General features: G+C 38.8%; 2 protein-coding genes across 2 annotated transcripts in view; both read right to left on the bottom strand.

The window, feature by feature from the left end:
- Positions 1-18,582, bottom strand: part of lyst (lysosomal trafficking regulator) — a 59,364-nt gene extending 40,782 nt beyond the window's left edge. The window contains 5 exon segments of the mRNA XM_020601191.1: positions 573-663; positions 3,667-3,865; positions 7,875-7,966; positions 17,076-17,357; positions 18,397-18,582. Coding sequence (XP_020456847.1) covers positions 573-663; positions 3,667-3,865; positions 7,875-7,966; positions 17,076-17,156 — 463 coding nt within the window. The 5' untranslated portion in view covers positions 17,157-17,357; positions 18,397-18,582.
- A 725-nt stretch (positions 18,583-19,307) lies between these two features.
- Positions 19,308-22,861, bottom strand: part of nid1a (nidogen 1a) — a 15,138-nt gene continuing 11,584 nt past the window's right edge. The window contains 6 exon segments of the mRNA XM_020600995.1: positions 19,308-20,596; positions 21,079-21,191; positions 21,786-21,909; positions 21,991-22,148; positions 22,763-22,857; positions 22,860-22,861. The exon segment at positions 22,860-22,861 is cut by the window's right edge and continues 84 nt beyond it. Coding sequence (XP_020456651.1) covers positions 20,472-20,596; positions 21,079-21,191; positions 21,786-21,909; positions 21,991-22,148; positions 22,763-22,857; positions 22,860-22,861 — 617 coding nt within the window. The 3' untranslated portion in view covers positions 19,308-20,471.

The following is a 22,861-nucleotide window of genomic DNA, read 5'->3' on the forward strand; positions in this document are numbered from 1 at the left end:
AATTAAAGTAAAAATGTCTAGGGTCCCTGTTAGAGGGGATTAGCAGTCCTGTACTAAATACCAGTGTCATTCTGAGGTCACAGGCCTCTGCAACCACTAGTCTTCTCTTGTTGTGTAACATTAAGACTTATCACAATAGAGACATTAGCTAAATTGCTCAAAATGGATTCATATGTCTAAAAACGGGTACAATACACAGTTTTCAATGTCAAGAAAATTAAGTATCAAATTCTAAATAAAAGTGAGTAATTTGATGAGCACATCACAAACATGTGCACAAAACCCACCAAACCTAGTGCTGAAACTTGAGGGCAATCATTTGTGAAGAACTGTGATGGAAAATCAAACAAATACAAAAATGAAGACAGAAAATTTCTGGCCCATGAAATGCAATCTGTATTTTAGTTTATTTCTATAAATAATATTAGTGTATCACAGAGAAGCATGTCAACTGAAATCATTACAGTAGTTAGACTAGGAATAAGCGGCAGTAAAATTACAGCTGGCAATGTGATGTTTGTGTGGCGAACATCAACACAAATAACTAATAGTAACCATTTGTGGGTACTCACCTGGGGCTTTTTCCTCCTGAACAGGGATCTTCCAAACCAATGGCAGCAAAGACAACAGCAATTTGAGAAGCTCCTCCCGACATGTCAGCTCCTGAGAACGCAAAAGAAACAGAGTGAGGATAGCTAGGACACCTCACCGTCCTTCTCCCTTTGGTCACACTCTGATGCCATATGAAGACACCCCCACCAAGACACACTCTTGTCCAAACATTAATACAAATGTCCCTTTGGTTTTACTACATTCAGCAAAAAGAAACACACACACTCTAGGATTTTATTTTATCTGAATTCAACAGTTTTACAAAAATGATTTTCAGCTAAGAGCTAACCATTTGTTTATGTGCACACTGAGTCAGTTGGGTAGTCTTCTGTGCAAGCAGAGAAGAGCAATGTAACATCTGCATGACAGCTTTACTTCCAAGACCTTGGGGATCTCATGACAATCCAGGGCATTTCTCACAGCAGAGAGAGAACCAACTTCTTCATGTGTTAATTAAATATGATCAGCTTGCTGATTTTGCATGACTGTCAAAATGTCCACTATTTTCACTGTAAATAGACACTGCATTAGAGTACAAGAGAGTACATTGAATCATTAAATGAGAGAAAGAAGTGATGAAAATGACCAGTTTCTTAAAGGTAATGGGTCCGGCACTTATGTTCTGTTTGTGCATGGGCAATGGCTGTCAGAAACGACTGTCACTGACTGACTGTTAAAATCAGTTCCACCTCGGACTGTAAATTAGCTTTAGCTTTTTTCTGGAAGTAGCTAAGCATTTGCAATTTGAATAACTCAGCTAATGATGTACCCTGTGATGACAGTAATCTCACATTTGGCCAGTCAATAAAAATAAATACATTAAAAATATAAAATCATTAAAGAAAGAAATGTTAATGAGATGGAGCTGAGTCATCTAAGCAGTGTGAGAGCTAGCAGACAGGGACCAGATGGCACAGAGTGGGAGTATTTAACAACATAGTGGAACACACAAAGCTCAAAATAAATCCTCTGTTGAATTCAAACACTAGTTTTATAATTTGACACCATGTTTTGCAGCACAAATAAAAAATGTTTCTGAAGTGTCTGGCCCCAACTAAAGGCTCAACTCTAGCCAGGCCACAGCAAAAGCACAAAGCAAGAGGATGCATGCGGATGAAATTAGCTAAGAGTTATGAACAATATGAGGCCACAGGAATGCTGACACACAAGGTCACATTCATCAAATTACAACATTTCATTCAATAATGCATCATGACTCAGAGTAAGAGCATTATACTACTACTTTAAAAACACACAGTTTGGCATGAAAAGAACAACAGCCAAGATGAAATCTTTCTCTCTGGAACCTCTTAAGAACAGATTGGTAATTACATTCTAACAAAGGCTGCTGGTGGATTTCTTGCCTCGTCAGTGGTTTCTAGTCTACCTCAATGGCCATAAGACTTCATTTGGTGGGCATTTAGCCTGTTTATGCACTGATGTCATCACTGTTGCTCTTTCTACAAAGCCACATTCACACAATTAGCGTCAAAGCGCTCAACACTTCATGAGACCATGATGTTTTATGAAGGTTGACTCGGTAGCAGGGACATGTCTAACACAGGAAACTTAACTGGAAAACACATAGCTACAACACTCTTTGCTCTGTTTTCACACTGGCCTGTATGTGCAGTGCTTAACTGGGCATGTGAAAACCGCATGATTCAATCTGAATTAGAGCATCTACTAACTTGTTACTTGACCCAAAAAACACTCACTTATAATATCTATCTGAGCTCTGCAGGGTGAAGTCTACAGACCCGTACATCAGTGGGTAGGTAGAGGAAACACTGGGCTCTGTCAGAACACGGTACCAGTTGACAAATCATACAAGACCTGCTCCTGTGAGACCATTCATAACACTGAAGATGAGCACCTACATAAATAGAGTGCCACAAATAATGTGCCACTGTCACAAATAGAGGTGCTAAGACAGAGAGTGGCAGCCTTTGCCCTTCATTGTACATTATGCCTACCCTACCACTGAAGTCTAAAACACATCTGCAAATTCAATTTTGAGAGCCAGTACATATATTGTATGATAGAAAAACATACAAATATACAGCAACATCCTGTTTCTGAAAGAAAGACAGTGCTACTAGACTGTTCTAAATGGATCTGCATATCAGCATCACCACCTTCTGTGCAGCAGCAGAATGAAGAGATTGCTTTCTGTAATCAAACATATGGGCATGCAAGAGCTCATTTCCTGTTTTGAGTTAACCACGCTGACAGCTGCACTAACAACAGCAACAGATGTCGAGAGGCATCCTAAATGGCCACTACACCAATATATAGTAAAGGTTATGTGGTGATATAATGACTGGGTAGAGTATGTGCTTAAATATCTGGATATCAAAGCAAGCATTCAGTATTTATACTTTGCATGTGAAAACATTTGCTGGCAGCGTACTGAAAAGAGTTGATATTAATAATCATAGAAGTCCAGTGAAAATTCAAAACTTAAAATGTAGAATCTGTTCTACTGATTCTTGTTTGAACATAAAATGATATAGTATCTTATCATTGCATACCTTATTTTTGACTACCATTTTCCCCCGGTGGTCATTAAATACTCCTTTCACTCTACCAGCTGATGTCTATCTGATGTTTGTACAGCCCTTATTGCTTTTATTGTGTATCTGGAACTAAAAGCTGCAATATCCTTTTGATGAACAGATAGTAGTCGCAGTAGTAGTTGTAAAAGCTTATGTGCAGAAATTTGAATTTGTCATGCTGATAATGAACAGCTTCAGAAAGGCTGATTTAAGAGTGGGAGGCAGAATTGGAAACTAAAAATAAAGGCCTTACATTTGCTGTTATTATCACTGGGCAATGATCATGAAGTAGTTTTTTTTTTTTTTTGCAATCAAACATGAGTTGAGCTCACAACAGCAGTAATGCCCCTCTCAATAGCCTAAGACGTGTTAATTAGTGACAACGGTTGTTTTCCCTTAATTGCTAAAATAAAAACCTACATACTGTACTCCACATACTCCAGTTGTAAATGCACACACTGAAGGGACAAAAGGGGTGTGCTTAGTTTGTCCTTACCTGGTCAATGATTGAGTCCAGGGTGCTGAGCAGCAGGAAGCCACGTCCCCTGACCAGGTATTCTCCCAATGCTGCCATGTGACTTTCCTCCTCATCTTCCTCCCGTGCCTCTGCTCTCTGGGCCACTGCACTGCATAGCTGATGAACATCAGTCAGGAACTCCCTCGCCAACATGTTACTGGCCCCACTCATGTCTGAGCTATAAGGAAAGGTGAGAAGAGGAAAAAACATCAAATTTAGACATACACCCAAAGGACTGTGAAAGTATCCTTCATAAGAGGAAAATCAAAGCAACAGGCTATTATTTCTGTGCAGGGTAGTTGCATGGTTTTTAATTTAATCCTCTACAAGAAAAAAAAGTTGTGAAATCATCTTCACAGACTTTAATGGCCAAACCGCCCCCTTAAAATTTCACATCACTAACTATGTTTCTAGTGTGTTTCTGACTAGACTCTTTAAAAAGCCATTCCTTGACAGTTAAAGAAAACCCTCATTCATTAATGTAACAAAATACTGAGATTATGGAAGCAATTTAAAAGGAAAACTGCACCATAAGTTTTGTCTTTGTAAAAACAACATGTTTTGCCATGCTATGTTGAGATGTTGCCTAATATAGATTACTGCCAGAACAAAAAAAAAGTAAAAATAAAAAGTGGTTTAGTGATAATTATGCCCAAGTTTATTTAAAATTTAATCTGTAATAGAGCTAACGTGACAAAACAGGACTTCAGTCACATTAGTTATTCTGTCAGGTTCAACATAATAGAAATACTTGGATGGCGACTACAATATAAGTACAGTGAGATGAAAGAAAACCGGCCAAGGGCAACTAACTTAAGAAGCATAAGATGACAACACAGTGAAATCTAGACACAATTGATTCCAACAAGGTCCAACTCAATAAGCAAAACTAACTAATTAGTGCAATCATTTCATAATCAAATCTTAAAATCTTTATCAATATACCTTTAAGGTAAACAAGAAAACTGTCTGATCCTTCTAAGAACAGAGTGCTGCCACAACAACCACGTGTTCCTGTAAAAGTCACTGCCGGTAAACTTTAGCTCTCAATGTACAATGCACACCTCTTTCCATGCACTATTTAAGATACACACCCCCTTCATCAGACAGTAACCAAATAACATCATATTCATGTTTACCTGTTTATTTTTCTGCCATTTAGAGGCAGCTTTGATCAAAACTTACTTAAAATATAATGACAACATAAAAAGTCGAGAAGTACTGAGATAATAAAATTTACTTCCAGGATCTAATTTCACAAGAACTTTTCAGTAGCGCCCACAGACACCAGCCTGTGTAGCATAGTTGTTTTCGTCTTACTGTACCTAACAGTTTGGCTCCAGTCATCTTGTGTTTGCTCCAGGCTCGACTGCAGCTTTGCTGGCTGTATCTGCATAACTCCTCACCCGACTGCGGAGTCAATTATCTGTTCTGTAGCACAAATTCCATTTAACTAGAATTTCAAATGGAAGCCCTCAAGATTGGCAACAGATCAGTGTATCACATGAAAGCATGTGATGTCACATGGCGAGGGGACTGGCTTTGGGAATAGTGACGAGTCCTCAGTGCCCTGTAGAAGACCTCCATAATCAACCATCATTCACAGTAACTGCTTCTGTATTAACAACAACCGTTTTGGGAATTCTTGTAATGCACAAATGGCCCTTTATTCCAAATGCATAAAGTACTTTTTAAAAATATCTTCAACATCAAAAACTCTTCTGTGGCTTTGTCACTACAAACTCACCTTTTAAGGCCAAGAATTACACACAGTGATTTATTTTAACTCAGTTCTTTCATTATTTCTAATCTATTCTCATCTCTTATTGCGAGTTCAAGGTCTGCAAAACAAATCTGTCAACACTACTCCAGGAAAGATGTGTAAATTGTACTTCAAACTCACAGAATGAGTCACTATGGTTCTTGTTTTACATATGTGAATAATTTTGTCTTTGATTATTATGTTGTGTGTTGACATTGTTAAAGTATTCTTATTACTATCTGGATATTTAAAAAAAAAAAAATTTGGCCATATGAATCCTCCGCAAATTATACTGAATCTATACTGACATTATACTAACACACTGTAAACTTCCTAGTTCACCACAATAATGCATTTTTAATCTGGCTGAAAGCAGATGCACATCTAAAAGGTCTGACATTATATCATTAGCCTACATACTATGACTGAATCCCTACTCAAACTAGCACAAGATCACTGCCCAGTAATCGGTACCGACACATTTTGGTGAACAGTGTTGTAATGAGGGTCATCCTGACACTGCAGGAGCACACCATATGGTAGAACTACAGAAATAATTAGAAGAAAGGAAATTCAATTGTCTAAGTTGTTACATCACTGAATAGATGACAATATGGCCCCACCATTACCTTCTTTTACATTAGTGAGCAACAACCTGTTGACATGCTGACAGTTGGGACTGTATTGCCAAAAAATTCACATGCCAATAGAGGTTAATAAAATAAAAACACAGTTTTAAAAAACACATTTTCTGTTAAATATTACTAGCACTATTTTGATAAATGTATTCACCAGATTTGTGCCACCATTCTCTTGGCTGTATTGTAACCACAGGACAGAGACTCAGTAAACAGAATAATTTCCACGGTATCGTTCCGCTACCAGAACTCAGGCTTTATGTTTCCCCTCTGGCCAGTGATTGTGATGTTCTTCACTCCAAGTGCTTTATTTATTCAGTAGAGGCTTTACTCTGCTCTGCCCCACTCAAGGGAATCACACAAAAAACAATGAAGAAGAAAAGTAGGAAAAAAAATCCCCATTTCATTTTGTGATTGCAAAATGATTCCTCAAGGAGATTAAAGGGAACTTTCAGCAATGCATAATTCCAGCTCATAAGAGTACAGCCCACAGTGACACGAACCAGGCCTCCTGTGTGTTCAGTGAACTGGTATTAGACTGAGAAGAGCTGGAGGCAAACATGGCTTATCCACACAATTAAGTGCATCAATATACAGTATGTGGTTCTACTACAAACAATGAGGGATTAAGGGTGTGCACTGTAAAGAGTATACAGTATTAAGTGGATGAAGTGTGCTGCAATATTCTGGTTTGTACTGATGCTGGTGTGAAGATGAGACTGCTACCATGTGCAAAGGGGAGATCAAAGACTGCTGAAGAAGGTGGTCAGCTGCTGTCATAAATATGAACTGTACTATATATCATAGATGTCATGGATAAATATATACCTAGTTACCGTTTGGTAGCCTAACGTTGACACTTTGGCCCTGCCATAAACAGTAGAACAGAAAAGAGCTAATGTAATTTTCACAGCAGGGTGAGTATACTTACTCAAAATAAATATAAATATTTAAACAAACACTTTCCCAAATGTTCACAATGGTTAAATGCAAATGTTATGTATCCACTGACTTAATGCTAATGTTAGGTAAGTTATCAAAGATATATTAGCAGACCAGGTAAAGTATCCAAATAAACTCGATTTCTACTTTGACTTCAGCCTCAAGCCTCCTGGTGTGCACATACAAAATGTTTGTTTAGTGTTGATCGTTTACTTTTTTTTTGGTTTGTTCAATAAATTGAAATTGTCACTCAAGCCTGATGAGTTGGGCTGCACATTTGTAAAAAATAACTGACTAGTTCATGATTATGGATTATTTGAACTGAAAAATGTTTTCATTTTGGACTCCGATCCATGACAAAAAAGGTAACTGCTAGGCTAACGTGTGTCCATCTTGTTCCAACATTACAAACACTCACAGCTTCATGGTCGTCAGGGAAACGATACACCAACAATTACAAAACAAACTACAATGACGCTATAACAAACTGCAAATGTACAAGCTAAGCAAACAAAACTAAAGAGTTTACAACAGTGCAATGACATGATTTTGTAACAAACCCACTGCAGTTCAGTTTCTAAAGCATCTGTTAGCCAAGTGTGTAATTACTACAGAAAAAAAGCTCATAAAAATTAAAAATGGAACATCCAGTGGTTGATCTCAGAGTTAAGACGAGCAAAAAGACCAAAGTGTAAGTGTGTTTGCAGTTAGTGCACATAGTCCCTGTCACAACTTGTATCCATCCATTCAAATGTATGCTGCTGTACTGGAGTTTTACTCGCCCTAAGTGAGACACAACCTCCGCTACAGTACAGTTAAGAAGTTAAAAAAGTAATGAAACCTACCAGAATTTCAGTGCATCTGTGGTGCTGTAGGTGGGATGATGCTGTACATAGTGGAAGAGACAGAGGAAATTCTCCAGACTCTGCAGGCTAACCTGATTAGAGACAGAGAGATAAGACACAAGAGTATGAATCAAACCCAGATTATTACTGACTGTGTGCACTAACAAGAGAGACTGAAATAAAAACACACTACACAAAAACATTTCCCTTTCATCTGATAACCCATTATGACATTGCTACTGCTGATTTTACCTTATGTAGTCATTATACTTGATGGCACACTCAATTAGATAGCAATGTAACAGCCATTAGTGTCATCCCATCTGACTATTGCTCCAATACTGATTTATGAAGTCTGTTGGAGTGCTGGGTCTCGGTGTGTAACAACAGTCTGGATAGTACAGCGGTTTATAATTAAACATCACCAGTAACAGAACAGCACTGGAGAATCTCTGAATCTGAGGAAATATCACTGAGCTGTGGTCAGAGGCTGACCTCAAAATGGGAATCTTCCACCACAGCGAGACGAGCCACATGACCGCTTTTAACTGCATTACTGGTTCCAGGGTATACCTTTCAGGCAGATGTGTGATCTCTGAGCCAGTGTGCTGCCATCCCTTACACCACACAGGAGCTAGCTTTACTGGATTAATTCAGGCCATGCTGATGCTGATGTGGTTGTGCTGAGTGTCTGGGTCTCAAAGCTAAAGAACAGACACCACAATAGACCACAATACAGACACGTTACCATTATGAATGCCTACAATGGTGCCGACAGAATGAAAAACATACAGTTCACTAAAATTGGAGAGCTATAGCATTGTTGTTAAAGGAAGGCCATTGGTGGGTTCACTATAAATCTGGCAAGCTGGTGTCCTTAGTCAACACTATGTACATTCAATATAGACTTGCTGCCCTGGTAAACTCTTGTTTACCATCATCTTAGCTGTGTCAGTATATCACTAATTAAGTCTTACTGTATCTGTCCCTGGTAAACTCTTGTTTACCAGGGATCTCAGTCCACTGACAACAGGACTAGGATCACCTTAGCATTAAGATGGCTCTAAGAAAAGGGTTCCGTTTGCTAAAAATGATTAGACTTTCCTTAAAAGCATCAGAAATTAATCAGTCACAACTCTTCAAAAATGAAATTAAACTGTCCAAACAAATTGTTTCCCCCTCCCTTTACCTGCTCCCAAAAACTGATATATTCCATCACCTTAAATTGGTCAAAATAAAATGAAGTTTGGCATATGTGTGCTGGATTATTACTGACAACATTTTAGAAAAATAAAAGATCTTCCATCATGTGTTCTATGCACTTTAAATAATCTGTATTTACCTGTGGAGTGTTTGACTACTAACAGCATTAACAAGTTTTTCTTGTGCATGAACTCGCGGACAGCATGATGCACACACTCTGCGATTGCTTCGTGCTATTTTAGTGACTGACAACTTGTGGCAGCAGCGCCCGCACAAGCTAAGGCTGTGAAGAAGACTACTGCTAGCAAGCAAACAAGAATGTAAACAATGCAAGTTTTTACAGATTGAAAACATTTACAATTGTATTCAGCAACAACAGATCTCTAGGATATACACTTTGCTGTGATGCGTGATGTTGCTCTGAATGAAACCAACCTTTGCTCACCAGAAAACTCCACAGAGCACCTTTGATTTATCTTGCTTTGAAAAAACATACACATCAACTAACACTGGCATTCAACTTTACAAGTTTCCTATAACCAGAAATCAGTCATCACTAAAGATTAGGATGTATTTGTTTTGTACGTGTGTGCTTGTATCCCGGTACTGGCTTGCGCCCTTGAATTCCTCACTAAAAAGTAAACTGGTTGTATCACTTAATAGAAATTTGGATGCTGTACTACCACGATTTGTCACAGTGACAACACAGAACATCATTTAGCTGCATGGACACAGATTTCCACAGACTCAATTATGGAATCTATTAGCATAACATAAACATAAGTAGAAAGTGACAAGAACAAAATGTGTGATGTAAAACAGCCCTTTAAAGAGTAAATACAATCTGCTGTTATTTACAGATTTCTGTGTCTTGCCTACATGTCCTAAAACAGCAAAAGGCAGCTATGGAGATGTGTAACACTGATTCTTCTCACTCTCCACAACAAAAACAAAAGAAGCTGACTTGCACTTCAGTTACTCAGATGCCTGTGGTTTTATCACACCTCGGCTTTGGCTGTCAGAACAGGGGCCAAGATTACCGTTCTGCCAAAACCTAGCTCTGCTATACGTTATGTAGTGAGTCAGCTTCCTTCCTGTGACACAAGTCCCCAAGGATGTTTTCTTCTTCTGTTACCGTTATGAATGACATTTCTTAAAAAAGACACAATGTTGCCAATTGATCTATATACGGCTAAAAGATGCACAAGTTTATTGCCATCAAGGATCTAAAATGTTCAGGTTCCAGGTGATGAAGGTGTAGAGTTCATCACACTCACCAGGGTCAAGGAGGGGCAGAGAGGGTGACACTTCAACAGCTGTGGCAAAAACAACCCCCGGCAAGGGGGGGGGGGGGGGGGGGGGGGGGGGGCACAGCACACCACAGGGGCTGAACAACATTGCACACAGGAAAAGGAAAAAAAAAGAAATTCACAGATCATGAGAAGTAAAACATGAAAGCTGACATAAAAGATGAACAAAATAACTTCAGCAACAGATGAGAGTAAAGATAAAAAGGAAAAGTGACAAGAAATCACTGCCCAGAGGTTGCAAAAGCTGTTATTAAATAAGTCATGGAGATGTGCAGGGGCTGTGCACTCAGTCAATTAAAAGTAATCTCCTAAAATGCATATCTGTAATGACTTGGTTTGTCCTTGCCTTATCAATGTACCTGTATTCCTCATATAGCAAAGGGAAACTGAGTGGTTCACAATAACACTAATTTCCCTGCAGCTGGGTTGTTTTTTTTTTTCCTCTGAGGCTCTAATCCAATCAATTTCTGCAAACAAAACGACAGCTTTGACCTTTCCTCTACGGTGAGGAACTTCACTGGCTCATTCGTCATGTAGTCGGCAACAGGCAATCTGGGTGGTTGAGACATATAGCTACTGATTTCAATTATTGCCACATGCATGATAAGAGCAAATTTTTCTAGCCATTTTACAATTTGTTGACTGAAGAATTTATTTAACCAGAGAGAAATTAACTTGCTACACTTTGGGTGATAAGGGAGACACAAAGAGCAAAAATTCAAAAAAAGAACTGAAAGAAACCAATGTGGTTGCTTTATTCTCTTTGTTTTTCCTAGTTCAGGAAGGTCAGGGGTCAGGTTCAGCGACAGAACAGCACAAGTGAAGGAGACACCACAGAAAGAAACTGCACACACATGCTGTTTATACTCCTCTGTGGCTTATCTTCTTCGTTTGTAAGAGGGTGGCTTTACATTAGAGGAAAACACATACGAATACTGAAAACCCAATGTTGCATTACTGCTCTGAAACAGTGGCTGAGACCTGTATCTTTATCCGATCATGGGAAAGCTTAGTCATGGGAGTGTGATGGCTGAGTCACCCACGCTCTTTGGATAAACTGGGTAGACTGCAACTTGACAGACGCAGTGAAAGTGATGTGATCCTGTACTTGGGAGGATGTGGGAAATTTCTCATGAAATGTTTTTTCCAGTTTCAGATCTCTACAGATCTAATTGCACATTTTGCGTGATGATTGTAATGAGGAGCTCATAACGTTGCACATTTCCTCACAAACTATGAGTTAGAGAGCAGAGCTGTTTCACACAGCATGAATTTTTTGTTTTTTACATTTTCTTATGAAAACATGATAAAATCTAAAGAGGCATCAGGTCCATTCTGTCATAAGCAGTGACCTTTAACCCACCTTAACCACTGCACAAGACATAAAAATGTGTCACTCTCTGCTTCACTGTTTTCATTACAGGGAGACAGCATGCAAGCTGGTGCTGGTCAAAATTACAACCCAAACAGCTTGCTCTAGCCTTTCTCTTCCCTTTGGGCCTGAGTGACTGTGTTTTGGAGGGAGACATCTGACAAATGCTGCGGCAGAGCAATGGCTGGAGTCTGACTCAGTCTAGAACTAGAGATGAATTATTCATGCATTCAGCCAATTGTATGCACAGCCCTGGAGAGCAGAGCTAGGAGTTAGGTTGCAACTAAGAGTGGAACAATAAATGCAGAAGTGAAACAGGTTCTGTGGTCAGCCAGCGAGCCTTGGTAAACAATGTCAGAACATGCTAAAAATTATGAAAGTCACACAGCACAAATTAAAATGATCAGAACTTTGAAAGTAGTGTAATGATCACAAGACAACATAATCAGAGCCTGACTGCACACTTCATATGCTTGGACCATAACACTTGGATTTTACTCAAAGGATTTTGTTAAATTCACTAGGAAGGAGTATTAATGACAAATCAGTGTAGAATAAATAAAAGAGATTCATCACACTAATGTGCAAGTCCAAGCATGGTCTGGTTTGTTACAAATTGGACATGGTTATTAATAAAATGTTAACTGTGTAGTCCAAGTACTGTTTGCATTAAGAGTAGGTAAGATAAGCAAGCTGTATATGTTTGTTTGCTTTTATTGGGTCAAATAAATTAAACTACTTGTCCTAAAGAGTCCCAAAATTCTTTAATAATTCTTTTAAGTACTGACTCACAGCTACTAAGTACATAGGGTACACAATACACAATATACAATACACTGCACTGCATTGTGTGTGTACTATTATTGTGCTGAGAACAGTGCCACATTTAGGTAACTATCAAATATTATAAACCAGAATTATCATGTTGCTGTTGTTAGTCTCCACTCATGAGAATGGGACAGACATGAGGTCATGGATCTTGACCTTTGACCACCAAAGTCTAATCAGTTCATCCTTGAGTCCAACTGAACACTTGTGCCAAAACTACTTCAAGGCATTCCTTACATACGGCACGCACAAAAATGGTCTGGACGGACGGACAAACCAAAAACATAATGCCTCTGGCTGTGGCTATCGCCGGTTCAAAGACATAAAAGCATGGAATAATAAAACAGCTTGGGTTAAAGTGACATATTTTGTGCCGATATGGGCCTTTAATGAAATACTGGATATTGGCAAATCATCAACCCTCAAATTGAAAAGAAGATATCATGAATAATTTTTCTGTGTTACAAACTGCTATATGAAAATTACAAGAGAAACCAGTTAAGGTACCAATTACTTTTTCACACTTTACATTGCCCTTAGTTGCTCAGATGTGGAATATGATCTATTTACGTTACCAATAATTGCTTTAAATAGCTAGAGCAGTTATACAGCTGACCTTAATGACAGACAAACTTCACAGCATGTCTCTGCTGTGCTATGTGCAATGAGATGAAGTATGGTCCATCTCACATTGTTCAGTCCTGCCAAGCCAAACAATAAACATTGGGGATGAAGGTGAACCAGCACTTTCCTCCCCTCTTCAGTATTCACTGCATTTTGCCTTATGCTTTGTTCGACAAGTTAAATCTTCTTTAGAAAAGGATCTGGAGCTTTAACACAGAATGAATGCACAGCACAGAACTGCGTTTAGACTGCTAATAACAAGTAATGTAGTGGATTATGTGATTAGTGTGCTCCCTTCAGACAACCCCCACATTTAATCAGCTTTACACAGAAGTATCTGTTGCTAGGAGGTCAAGTGACAATGTTCATTTACGTTTAGTTATAAACTGTCTAAAACATGACTGATATTAGAGCAACTACAGAGCAATACTTAACAGAATGAGTCCAATAACTGCACAGGAAAACATCTTATCCATTTTTATAAGTAAAACTTTACAAAAACAAGCTAAACTCACCCACAGTTAACATGGTGTAAGACTGCAGTTAACATGGTGTAAGACTGAAGTAGAGCATGCAAAAATCAATTCGCTGGAGACCCTTACAGAAAGTACCAAAAGGCAAAGGCAAAGGCAAAAAAGTGAAGTGTTCCAAACACCTCGCGTGGTGTTTTGAAACATCCTGTTGGTTCATAATGAAACCAAACAATCCACAAGCAACAAAACCTGCCCTCTTGCTTTGCTCCTAGCCAGGCCACCAAATCTAATAAACTGACTCCACTCATCAGGATACAGAGATTCTGGACAGATTGTAAAGTATCCCCACAGAAGCTTTGGTGCAAGTGTGTTAAAGGCCAATTTCCTCTGAACACACTAACACAGTAGTTTTGGCTCCAAATACAGGAGAAGTCTAAAAAAATGGAAAGGCTCAATACAAATAATCCCATTACACTAAAGCTACATAGCAGTATGCTACCTTAAAGTAGATGCTATGAAGATATAACTATAATGACTTGTGATAAGGAATTCCATATAATAAATGCTGTTATTTAAGGCACATTCATGTATAGTGAATGTATAGTAAGTAGAATGAATGCAATAAGAGAGCCAGACAGATCTACCTAAACTACGTATTTTGAGACTGATTTCTTTTGACCCAAAAATACACAAGAGTTTTTAAAAGTCATATTTTCATGGCATTTCAGCTTTTTTGGAAAAGTACTTTGAAAGGTCACATTAACAAACAGAAAGAGTGCAACTGTGGTCAAGTATCAGGCCACGTCTAGGCCCAACCCACGAAGGGCTTGGTTAGTGTGCTGTGGACAAGTAACAGAAATACCAGTAAGAGAATTAATTGGACATAAATGCAATTGAAAAGCAGAGAGATCAGAGACAATAATGCAAAGAATAAAAAATGAGGGAGGCAGAGAAAATGGGAGGGGCTGCAGGACCAGTAATGTTCCTTTTTTTTTTTTCATGGTACCATATTGATTACTGCAGCAGAAGATGTCTTTTTGACCTAAACATTTCACTATAAAGTGTGAACACAGAACTGAATGCAGAAGAGCAGGGCCAACTCTTGCTCTCTGATGGGCCTAAGAACAGGGTGTTCAGTCGCTAGACAGTTTCCTTAAACACTTTGTCACATTTACCTGACTGCAATAACTAGAAGATGCCACTTTGGGCGAGATGGAAGGGTGTACAGTTTACACCTATGCACTGATGGGACTGGCAAAATGAGCTGGTAAGAAAATATTATGTGTAAGCAGTGCAACAGTATCCATGTGAGTGTTACAGCCTGTCACTCTGCATCCCCATCAGTTTCAATCAGGAGGGTAAGCTTCAGTATCAGTACACTGGGGAGCACATCTTTCTGCATGTCACTCATAAACACACACATACACACACACACACACACACACACAGCTTGGATCACTGCAAAGGTGACAAGTTGAGCAGCAAACAGTCGTCCCAAAGGAGTCATCACAACTAACAGTGACATAAAAACTTACCATTAATAGAAAGGCAGAGCCTGCATGCTGTAGTCCAAGCATTAGCATGACTATGGCAAGCAAAAACAAGTCTGCACCATTTCTACAGGTGATATCCTAATGCACACCAACATGATTAACAGGGCAGAACAGCATAACAAACCACCCCAGACACAATGACTGTAGAAGAAGAAAGACATTCATTTCACGACAGAAAAAAACCTTTGACTTTCTCAGCAGTCATTAGCTTTATAAATGATAGCAGGTCTGTCTTTAAAGGACAACCCACACATGATAAATCAAAAATAATGGATGAACAATAAAGGAGAAATCAGTTCATCCTTGTGTGTGTGTGTGTGTGTGTGTGTGTGTGTGTGTGTGTGTGTGTGTGGAGGGCAAATCACTCCTAGGCCTGCAGTTCACTGCTAATCAAGGCCTTGTGATCTTGCTGCTGTTAACACAGCAGGAGGGAGGTGAAAAGAGCTGTGGTTAGACTGTGGTTGGAAAGACATTTCAGAACCACTGCCACTCACTCCTGTGATAAACTGACACAAGAACAAAACTCGCACAACACTCATAAAGAGAAATCTGTGTTTGACACCTACCTCCACCTCTAAGCAGTGACTCACTGCTGGTCCTGCCTGTAATTATGCTGTGTATTAGCTAAATCTCTACCTACAAAAGTGGCAAAAGGGTGACATCCTAAAGAGGATTCAGAGTATGTCCCAAACAACAGGGGAAATGGTTTTCTGTCAGTTACCTTTAAGGCTCAGCTCTAATACAATGACAGAAGGACAGATAGCAAATGGCTCCACACCTTGTGTCCTCATGCAACTATATATAATTTTACACTTTAAAAAAAAAAAAAATCATATTCGAAGATAAACAGTCTTATCCGGTTGTAATGAGAAAATCTTATAAAAATTGTATTCTTCTTCTGTTCGGATGTTTTATTTTTTTTATTTATTTTTATTTATTGTAGCTCTGCATTAATGTAACTGTTTTCCATTGCAAAAAATCTGCAGAGCAGAATTAACATTTGTGCATCTATGCTACTGTATGCTTCTGCTACGACTGCAACAGGTCCTACAATACAATATACAATTTGGTCATTCTGATTGTCCATAGTGTAATGCTATTTTATTGATTTATTTTGCGCACACATCTATTGCATGTCTGTTCGTTCTCAAAGAGGGATCTCTCCTCTGTTGCTCATCCTCACATTTTTCCCTTGTTAAGGATTTTTTGGGGGGGGGGGGAGAATTTTTCCTTAACTGATTTGAGGGTCTACAGACAGGGTGTCATTTGCTGTACAAATTGTAAAGATCTTGAAGACAAATTTGTGATTTGTGATATTGGGCTATGTAAATAAGATGTGACTTGACCTGTCTCTTCTATCTCAAGGTTGCACACTGTGGAACAGCTAAGACAAAAGCAGGAAAGTAAGTTAGGCACGACAAGGACAAGGAGCAGACTAGAAGAGTGTCTCTAAACAATGTTTGATGCTCTTTGATAACATAGCTGTGGTGAACATTTTAGTTAGCTTGGAATCCAGCACATCTCACACCAACACCAGAACCCTACAGCTGTTTGGCTCCATTGAAGACTAAATTTGAATGATAGAGTGAGAATTTCTAAACAGAAAAGAGACCGTCCTTATTTCAGAGTGAGCAATAATCAACTGCCTAATGTGGATTTGCAAAATGTCTAATATTTTGATTCCATCAACGTTGCTCATGACTTTTGAAAATAAATTTCAGGAATCTTGGGGCTTTTCCAGGATCACTGCTCTGTAGTAATTATGCACAACTCAAAGAGTGATCCTGAGCTGAGCCTGTCTCACACCTGACTTCAGATTGTTTGCCATCAGCGCCTACCTGCAGATCCACTCCCTGCAGTCTACAGTCCATGTACTTTTCCCAGGCATATGACAAATCAGTCTGCTGTGGACCTGCCATGTCGTCCACGCATCCAGGTGCAGAAGTCAAGGTGTAGAGGAAGTCAGGAATGTCTAAACTCTCAGTTTAGTTGTCTTTGTAGTCCTCCAGGTGGCTGAGAGTGCCCCGGACTGCACCGTAACAAGCCCCAGTGGTTCTCCTGAGTCTTTCATATCAGATTCATGATTCTCTGCACTGCTTCGCCACTTTTACATTGGGCTTCTGAAAAAATAACACAATGTAATGGGTTAGCAAAACAGAATTAGCTGACAAAGCCATTTTCGCGTTTGCCCACCCTCTCAGAGATACTGATAATTATATATAACACAACTGAACCTGACTTAAACCCGAAACGTCGGTCAAATGAGTTTGAAACGCTGTATCAGTACCAAAACAAAATGTAACTGAGCAATGCACTCAAATAGCTAGCTAGGTCTGTAAGAACCTGCGTCAAAATTTCAGGGTAACTGACTTGACCCACTTCCGAAAATAATGTTGTTTTCAAAATAAAAGCACCAAACTTTTTACTTTCATTAATATAATCTTATTGGAAACTCCAAAAATATTAAATTAGATGATTGCGGTATTCTAACAATAAAAGCTTAAAATGCTAAAAAAAAAAGGTTTAAAAATATCATTTTTCTTACACACGACACATTAATTTAATTATAATGCTATATAATGAGTTACAATGCTTTGAATGTCATTTAGTAAACACATTTGTTTTATCCTTTTTAAAGTAGCAATGTCATATATATTTTCTAGATGCCAGGGCAAACCATGCAATCAAGTGTCAACACAAATAATCAGTTTTTTTCTTATTATGATTTTAAAATATTGACTACATTTAGGCTGCATGATAAAGTCTACGGATAAAAAAAGTCTACACTTTATTTCTTACATCAGATGAGAATAAGCCCAATTAAAAGAATAAATAAATAATCTGGGACTTAATGTATTCTAGTCTTTTTTAGCATACCTCCTGATCAATTTGGTGTATCAAGCCACACACGATAAATATTAACTATGTAACGCCAACTACACAATTGTTTCACTTTCACAGGTGAGGGGCGATAGCAATTAGTTTTATTTTGAAAGTCCTACTCGATAGTTGTTTTTACTGTTCTAGGTAACTTGACAACAGATACAAGCAAGAGAGCTCGGTAATTTTAACCAAAATATTTGCATAAATGCCGTATTAGCTTCAGAGCTGAAATACCTAACGAGTTTTACAACCTATCTCAATATGCAAACTACATACTCGGCCATTTTAGATTGTTTTTTAACAATCATAGCGTTAGCTGTTATGCTGGTTGTATCATCGCATCGCACTGTGTAAGGCAGCTGTCAAAACTGTGTAACAGAGAGAAGCGAACACCCCAATATCGGCCTCTACCAAAATAAACAGGCGGTTCCTATAGGTACATCTTTCCTACACTCGTGCTATCCCGTTCCGTGCGGGAAGGATTCATTTTCATACATACCTTAGTCTTCCCTAAATTGAAGGCAGCTAATGCTAGCCTTCCTTCATTGGTCTATTCTGTGTGATTTAGCCCTCAGCATTGACTGCAAGACATATGTCCTACGTCGACGACTGAGCAAGGCGCTGAAAGTGAGTTTGGTTAGACACTTTCATGTTTCTTTGTTTTGTTACATTTCTGTACGCTCTTATGTTCAAAAATATCAGTAGATATTTGAGTCTTCTAGTTTTTAGTAATATTGTGTATCCGACTCGCCATAACACATAAAACACAACTGTGATTAACTTGTTAAATAAAAGTGTGTCTCATATTTATAGAATAATTTATCCAAAATGCTAATTAATCGTTTGTAATCGGTTTTGGCCAAGCGCAAATATTCCTTGCAGACAAATCTGAGGGTCAAATGCCACATACTCCTTTGTTTCCCATTGGATAACACACAGTTAATTTCCCAATAAAAGCATTTCGTTCAGGCAGTGGGTGCATTTGATTAATGTCTGTAAATTCTCCAGCTCTTCGAGGCAAAACCATAAATAAACCATCACAGGAGATGTTTATTTCATACGTCAATCGCCAAACACAGGTTAAAAGTTTATTCACAAATCAGCATGTGTAGGTAAATTCTGACCTATTTGCAATAGCACACGTTTAAATCTTGTTTAATAACACATTAAGCTATAAAAATAGTATTAGTTTTGGTGTGGAGACAATATTTCACATCAAGTAAAAAAAATATGTATAGTTGAAGATTAATGAATTAAAGCAGAAAAAATTTGTTGATAAATTGATTAGACTACTGAGTAGCTGACTAACAGAAAAGTTATTTTAAAAAATCTAGTTTGCCTTGTGAATAGTGAGGATTTGATGCTTTTATTTGTGTTCTACTGAACATCTTCAGACTTTTGGAGTAGACAAAATTTGTAATTTGATGATGTCACTCTGAGATTTAGGACATTACTAAGCATTTTAGGTTTTTCTGGCATTACACCGGTGTAAGTAATCAGCAGGTTGAAATGAAATATTATTTAGTTACAAGTTACAACCCTGATACAAATATTGTGGTTCTCAGTATGGTTGCAGCTCAATAATATATTTTGAGTTTACAAAGAGCCACTTAATGTGCCAGTAATGCTTTACTTTGCAGTGTGTTGACACTACAAGACCACAAGACTCATAGAGTAATTGAGTTTTTATAATTTATCCATACAGAGGATCTGCAGTGTTCACTAGTGACTCCTACTGGTAAAAAATAATTACAAATAGTTTGGGGAATATGTCACAAACTAAACCACCTTTTTATATATGGTATTCTGCATTTCTACATATAAATGTACCTTAGAATGGTAATTTGTTCAACCATGGTCGGTATAATAAGCTACTCCCTGTTCCCAATTTGGCAGCACCAACCAACACCTACATGTTAGAAAAATGTTTATTTTGCTGTCCAACAAATAAACTCATCCCACCAACTTGTATAGACTCGTTCAGTCCTGTTCCACAATAATACTTCCATAACCTACAGAATGAGATAATCCAAACATGCCACAGTATAACACAATTGACATGAGATGATGTCATGCATTGCTGAATTTCACAGTAAAACATGTATCCCTTGAGCTTTATTTTCAGTTTATGTGCACTTGGGTAAGAAGTCAACATAATAATGTTTATATTTACAATTTTGAAAGGCAAATGTGGTTTTATAAAAGTTATGGACATAGTAAAAGACAAGCATAACACTGCACAGTAAGTTTCACGTCTGACTTTCAGTGGCATTTTCAGCAGCTATAGTTGAGTAATGCTGAGTGGCTCCTAATTTGCTGTCAAACATCCAAACAGTCTCAGGTGCCTCATTTCAGTACCCGCTGTCTCTCTCCACACAGCCAACTGCATTGCTGGGGCACTTGCATGAGCGGCCGGTTGGAGTTGCTAAACAGAGGTGAGTGCAGCCCCCATTGTTCACAGCACAGTAGTTTTGTCCTGTGGAAAGAGAAAACATACAAACTTTTATTTATGTGGGACATTCTAAGGTATTTGTCATGATCCACCAGCATGGAACAGCAGTAAAAGCCTCTTCACTGCTCAACAGATACTATGCATCCTTAAAGGAAACACAGAGCAACCCCAGATGCTGGAGGCCCCTTTCTCATGACTCCACATTCCCTTGTTTCATGCATGCAGCCTTAGAAGGGAGGATGAGGCCATTCCTTCACTTAATGATGAATAGCTGCAGAATTCCTTCTGTTGCTTTCAGGTTGAGACATGAACCTGCAATTTTCTGGTTTGGAAACTGGTCTCAAATGTTCATGAAAATAGGCTGCTGGGTCCTGAAGAGTAGAGTAATTAATGATAAATCTCAAAGGTAGCTCCCAATATAAATAAAAATGTCAAAATGTTAAAAGCACACATGGTTTTTAAGGTGAATGTAAGGCTCTGTTACATCCTCACAGCTGGCTTAATACCTGAAGGACACTGGGCATAGGCTGTGGCAATCCCGTATATCTTGGTCCGCTTCTGAGGCTGGAACTCGTCTGACTCCCTGCCAGCATAGCGGTCCACTTCAATCACAGCATCCCTGTTGTAAACACAGTCAGCACAAGAGTTCAGCAATCTGGGACAACCCCAGTTTAGGAAATGCTGGCATCCTGTCTACTTGTGTTTTGTATAAAGTCTGTCAAGGATGAGTAACAGTTTGAGTAGGCTTTTTAGGCGTAATTCACAGTTTGTGATAAACTGTTGAAGTGTGTACCTCCCCCACTACCTAGTCTCAACCTTCTCCAGCAAAGCTACAGTACTGGTGAGATCATAGTGAGGGCCTGGGCAGGTCACTGGCAGTTGCTCAAGGTGAGAAATTGCAAGCAGCTGCCACTTTTTAAGACCCACCCCCCCAACACACACACATACACATAAACACAGACACCCCAACCCCCTCCGTTTAGCAGTGGTTAACATACTGAATCAGTTGCATGAGAAGAAAGCTCCACAGTCTTCAGAGTGGGAGTGTTCATGTGTGGGAAAACATCAAGGACCCATGCTAGAAGAGTGGGGAGTTTTTTGACCTCAGACCCACCCTCTCCTGCCTCTACAGATCTGGGTTCTTACATTGCACAGTGGACCATGGAAACATAAAAAAGTGAAACTTTAAAAGTTTATAATAATAAAGTCAAACCTCCGCCAGTCAGTGTAGTAGATGTTCTTGCCATAGGTTGTAATTCCAAAAGGATACTGAATCCCCTCCATAATCACTCTGCGGTCACCCCGACCAGGATGCATGCACTCCATTTTATGTGTGCCTACAGGCAAGAGATTACATTTAGTGCTGATCACAAGGCAGATATTTCACAGATGAATCATCTTTCTGAAATATACAGCACCTGCATCTGCCCAACAAAGCAGGGAACTCTGAGAGTCATAAGTCAAGGCGTTCGGCAGGGTGAGATCATCTTTAACCAGCACCCGTCTATTGGATCCATCCATGTAAGAGGTCTCAATCTTGGGGGCCTCGCGGTTCCAGTCAGACCAGTATAGATTACTGTTATAAGAACAAGTGTGAAGTCAGTTCAAACCAAGCAATAAACAACAATCCAGAAATGGAAAATGGAAGAAGGTAGTTTGTCTCTGTCCAGAGGTAACCCACCTACCAGTGCTTCTATTACATACATGACATCTATTTTATTTAAAGAAAAAAATTGATATTTTGGGAAGCATGCTTATTTACCTTGTGCTAAGCTAATTTTAGGCTGTTTTTGCACAAGATAAACAGACAAGACAGAACATGTTAATGAATTTATTTGAGAAGTGCTGTTAAGTGATTTCTTTAACCTGTGGACAGAGCCAGACTAGCTGTTTCCCCATTTTTACTGTCTTTATGCTAAGCTACCCTGCTGCTTCATATTCAGTGTACACAACTGACAGTAGTATCAATCTTCTCATCTAACTCTTGGCAAGAAACCAAATAAGTGTATTTGCCTAACTCTTGAATTATTCCTTTAAATGTGCACTGTGAAGGGATTAATTTACATTACAGAATTTTCTTAAAACTGTACATATGAACAACAAAACATCCCTTGGATTGGACTCTCCCTTGTTATATGTGAAAGATACAAGCTACTAAAGCATAAAGGTTTTATGTGAAACATTACACACCCATTGGGAGGGTCAGTGACAATAGCACGAGGATTGACAAGACCAGAGTCTATAATGACACGACGATGAGACCCATCCAAAGAAGCAACCTCAATGAGA

This window comes from Monopterus albus, unplaced genomic scaffold (assembly GCF_001952655.1).
Source record: "Monopterus albus unplaced genomic scaffold, M_albus_1.0 scaffold3.1, whole genome shotgun sequence".
Lineage (NCBI taxonomy): Eukaryota > Metazoa > Chordata > Actinopteri > Synbranchiformes > Synbranchidae > Monopterus > Monopterus albus.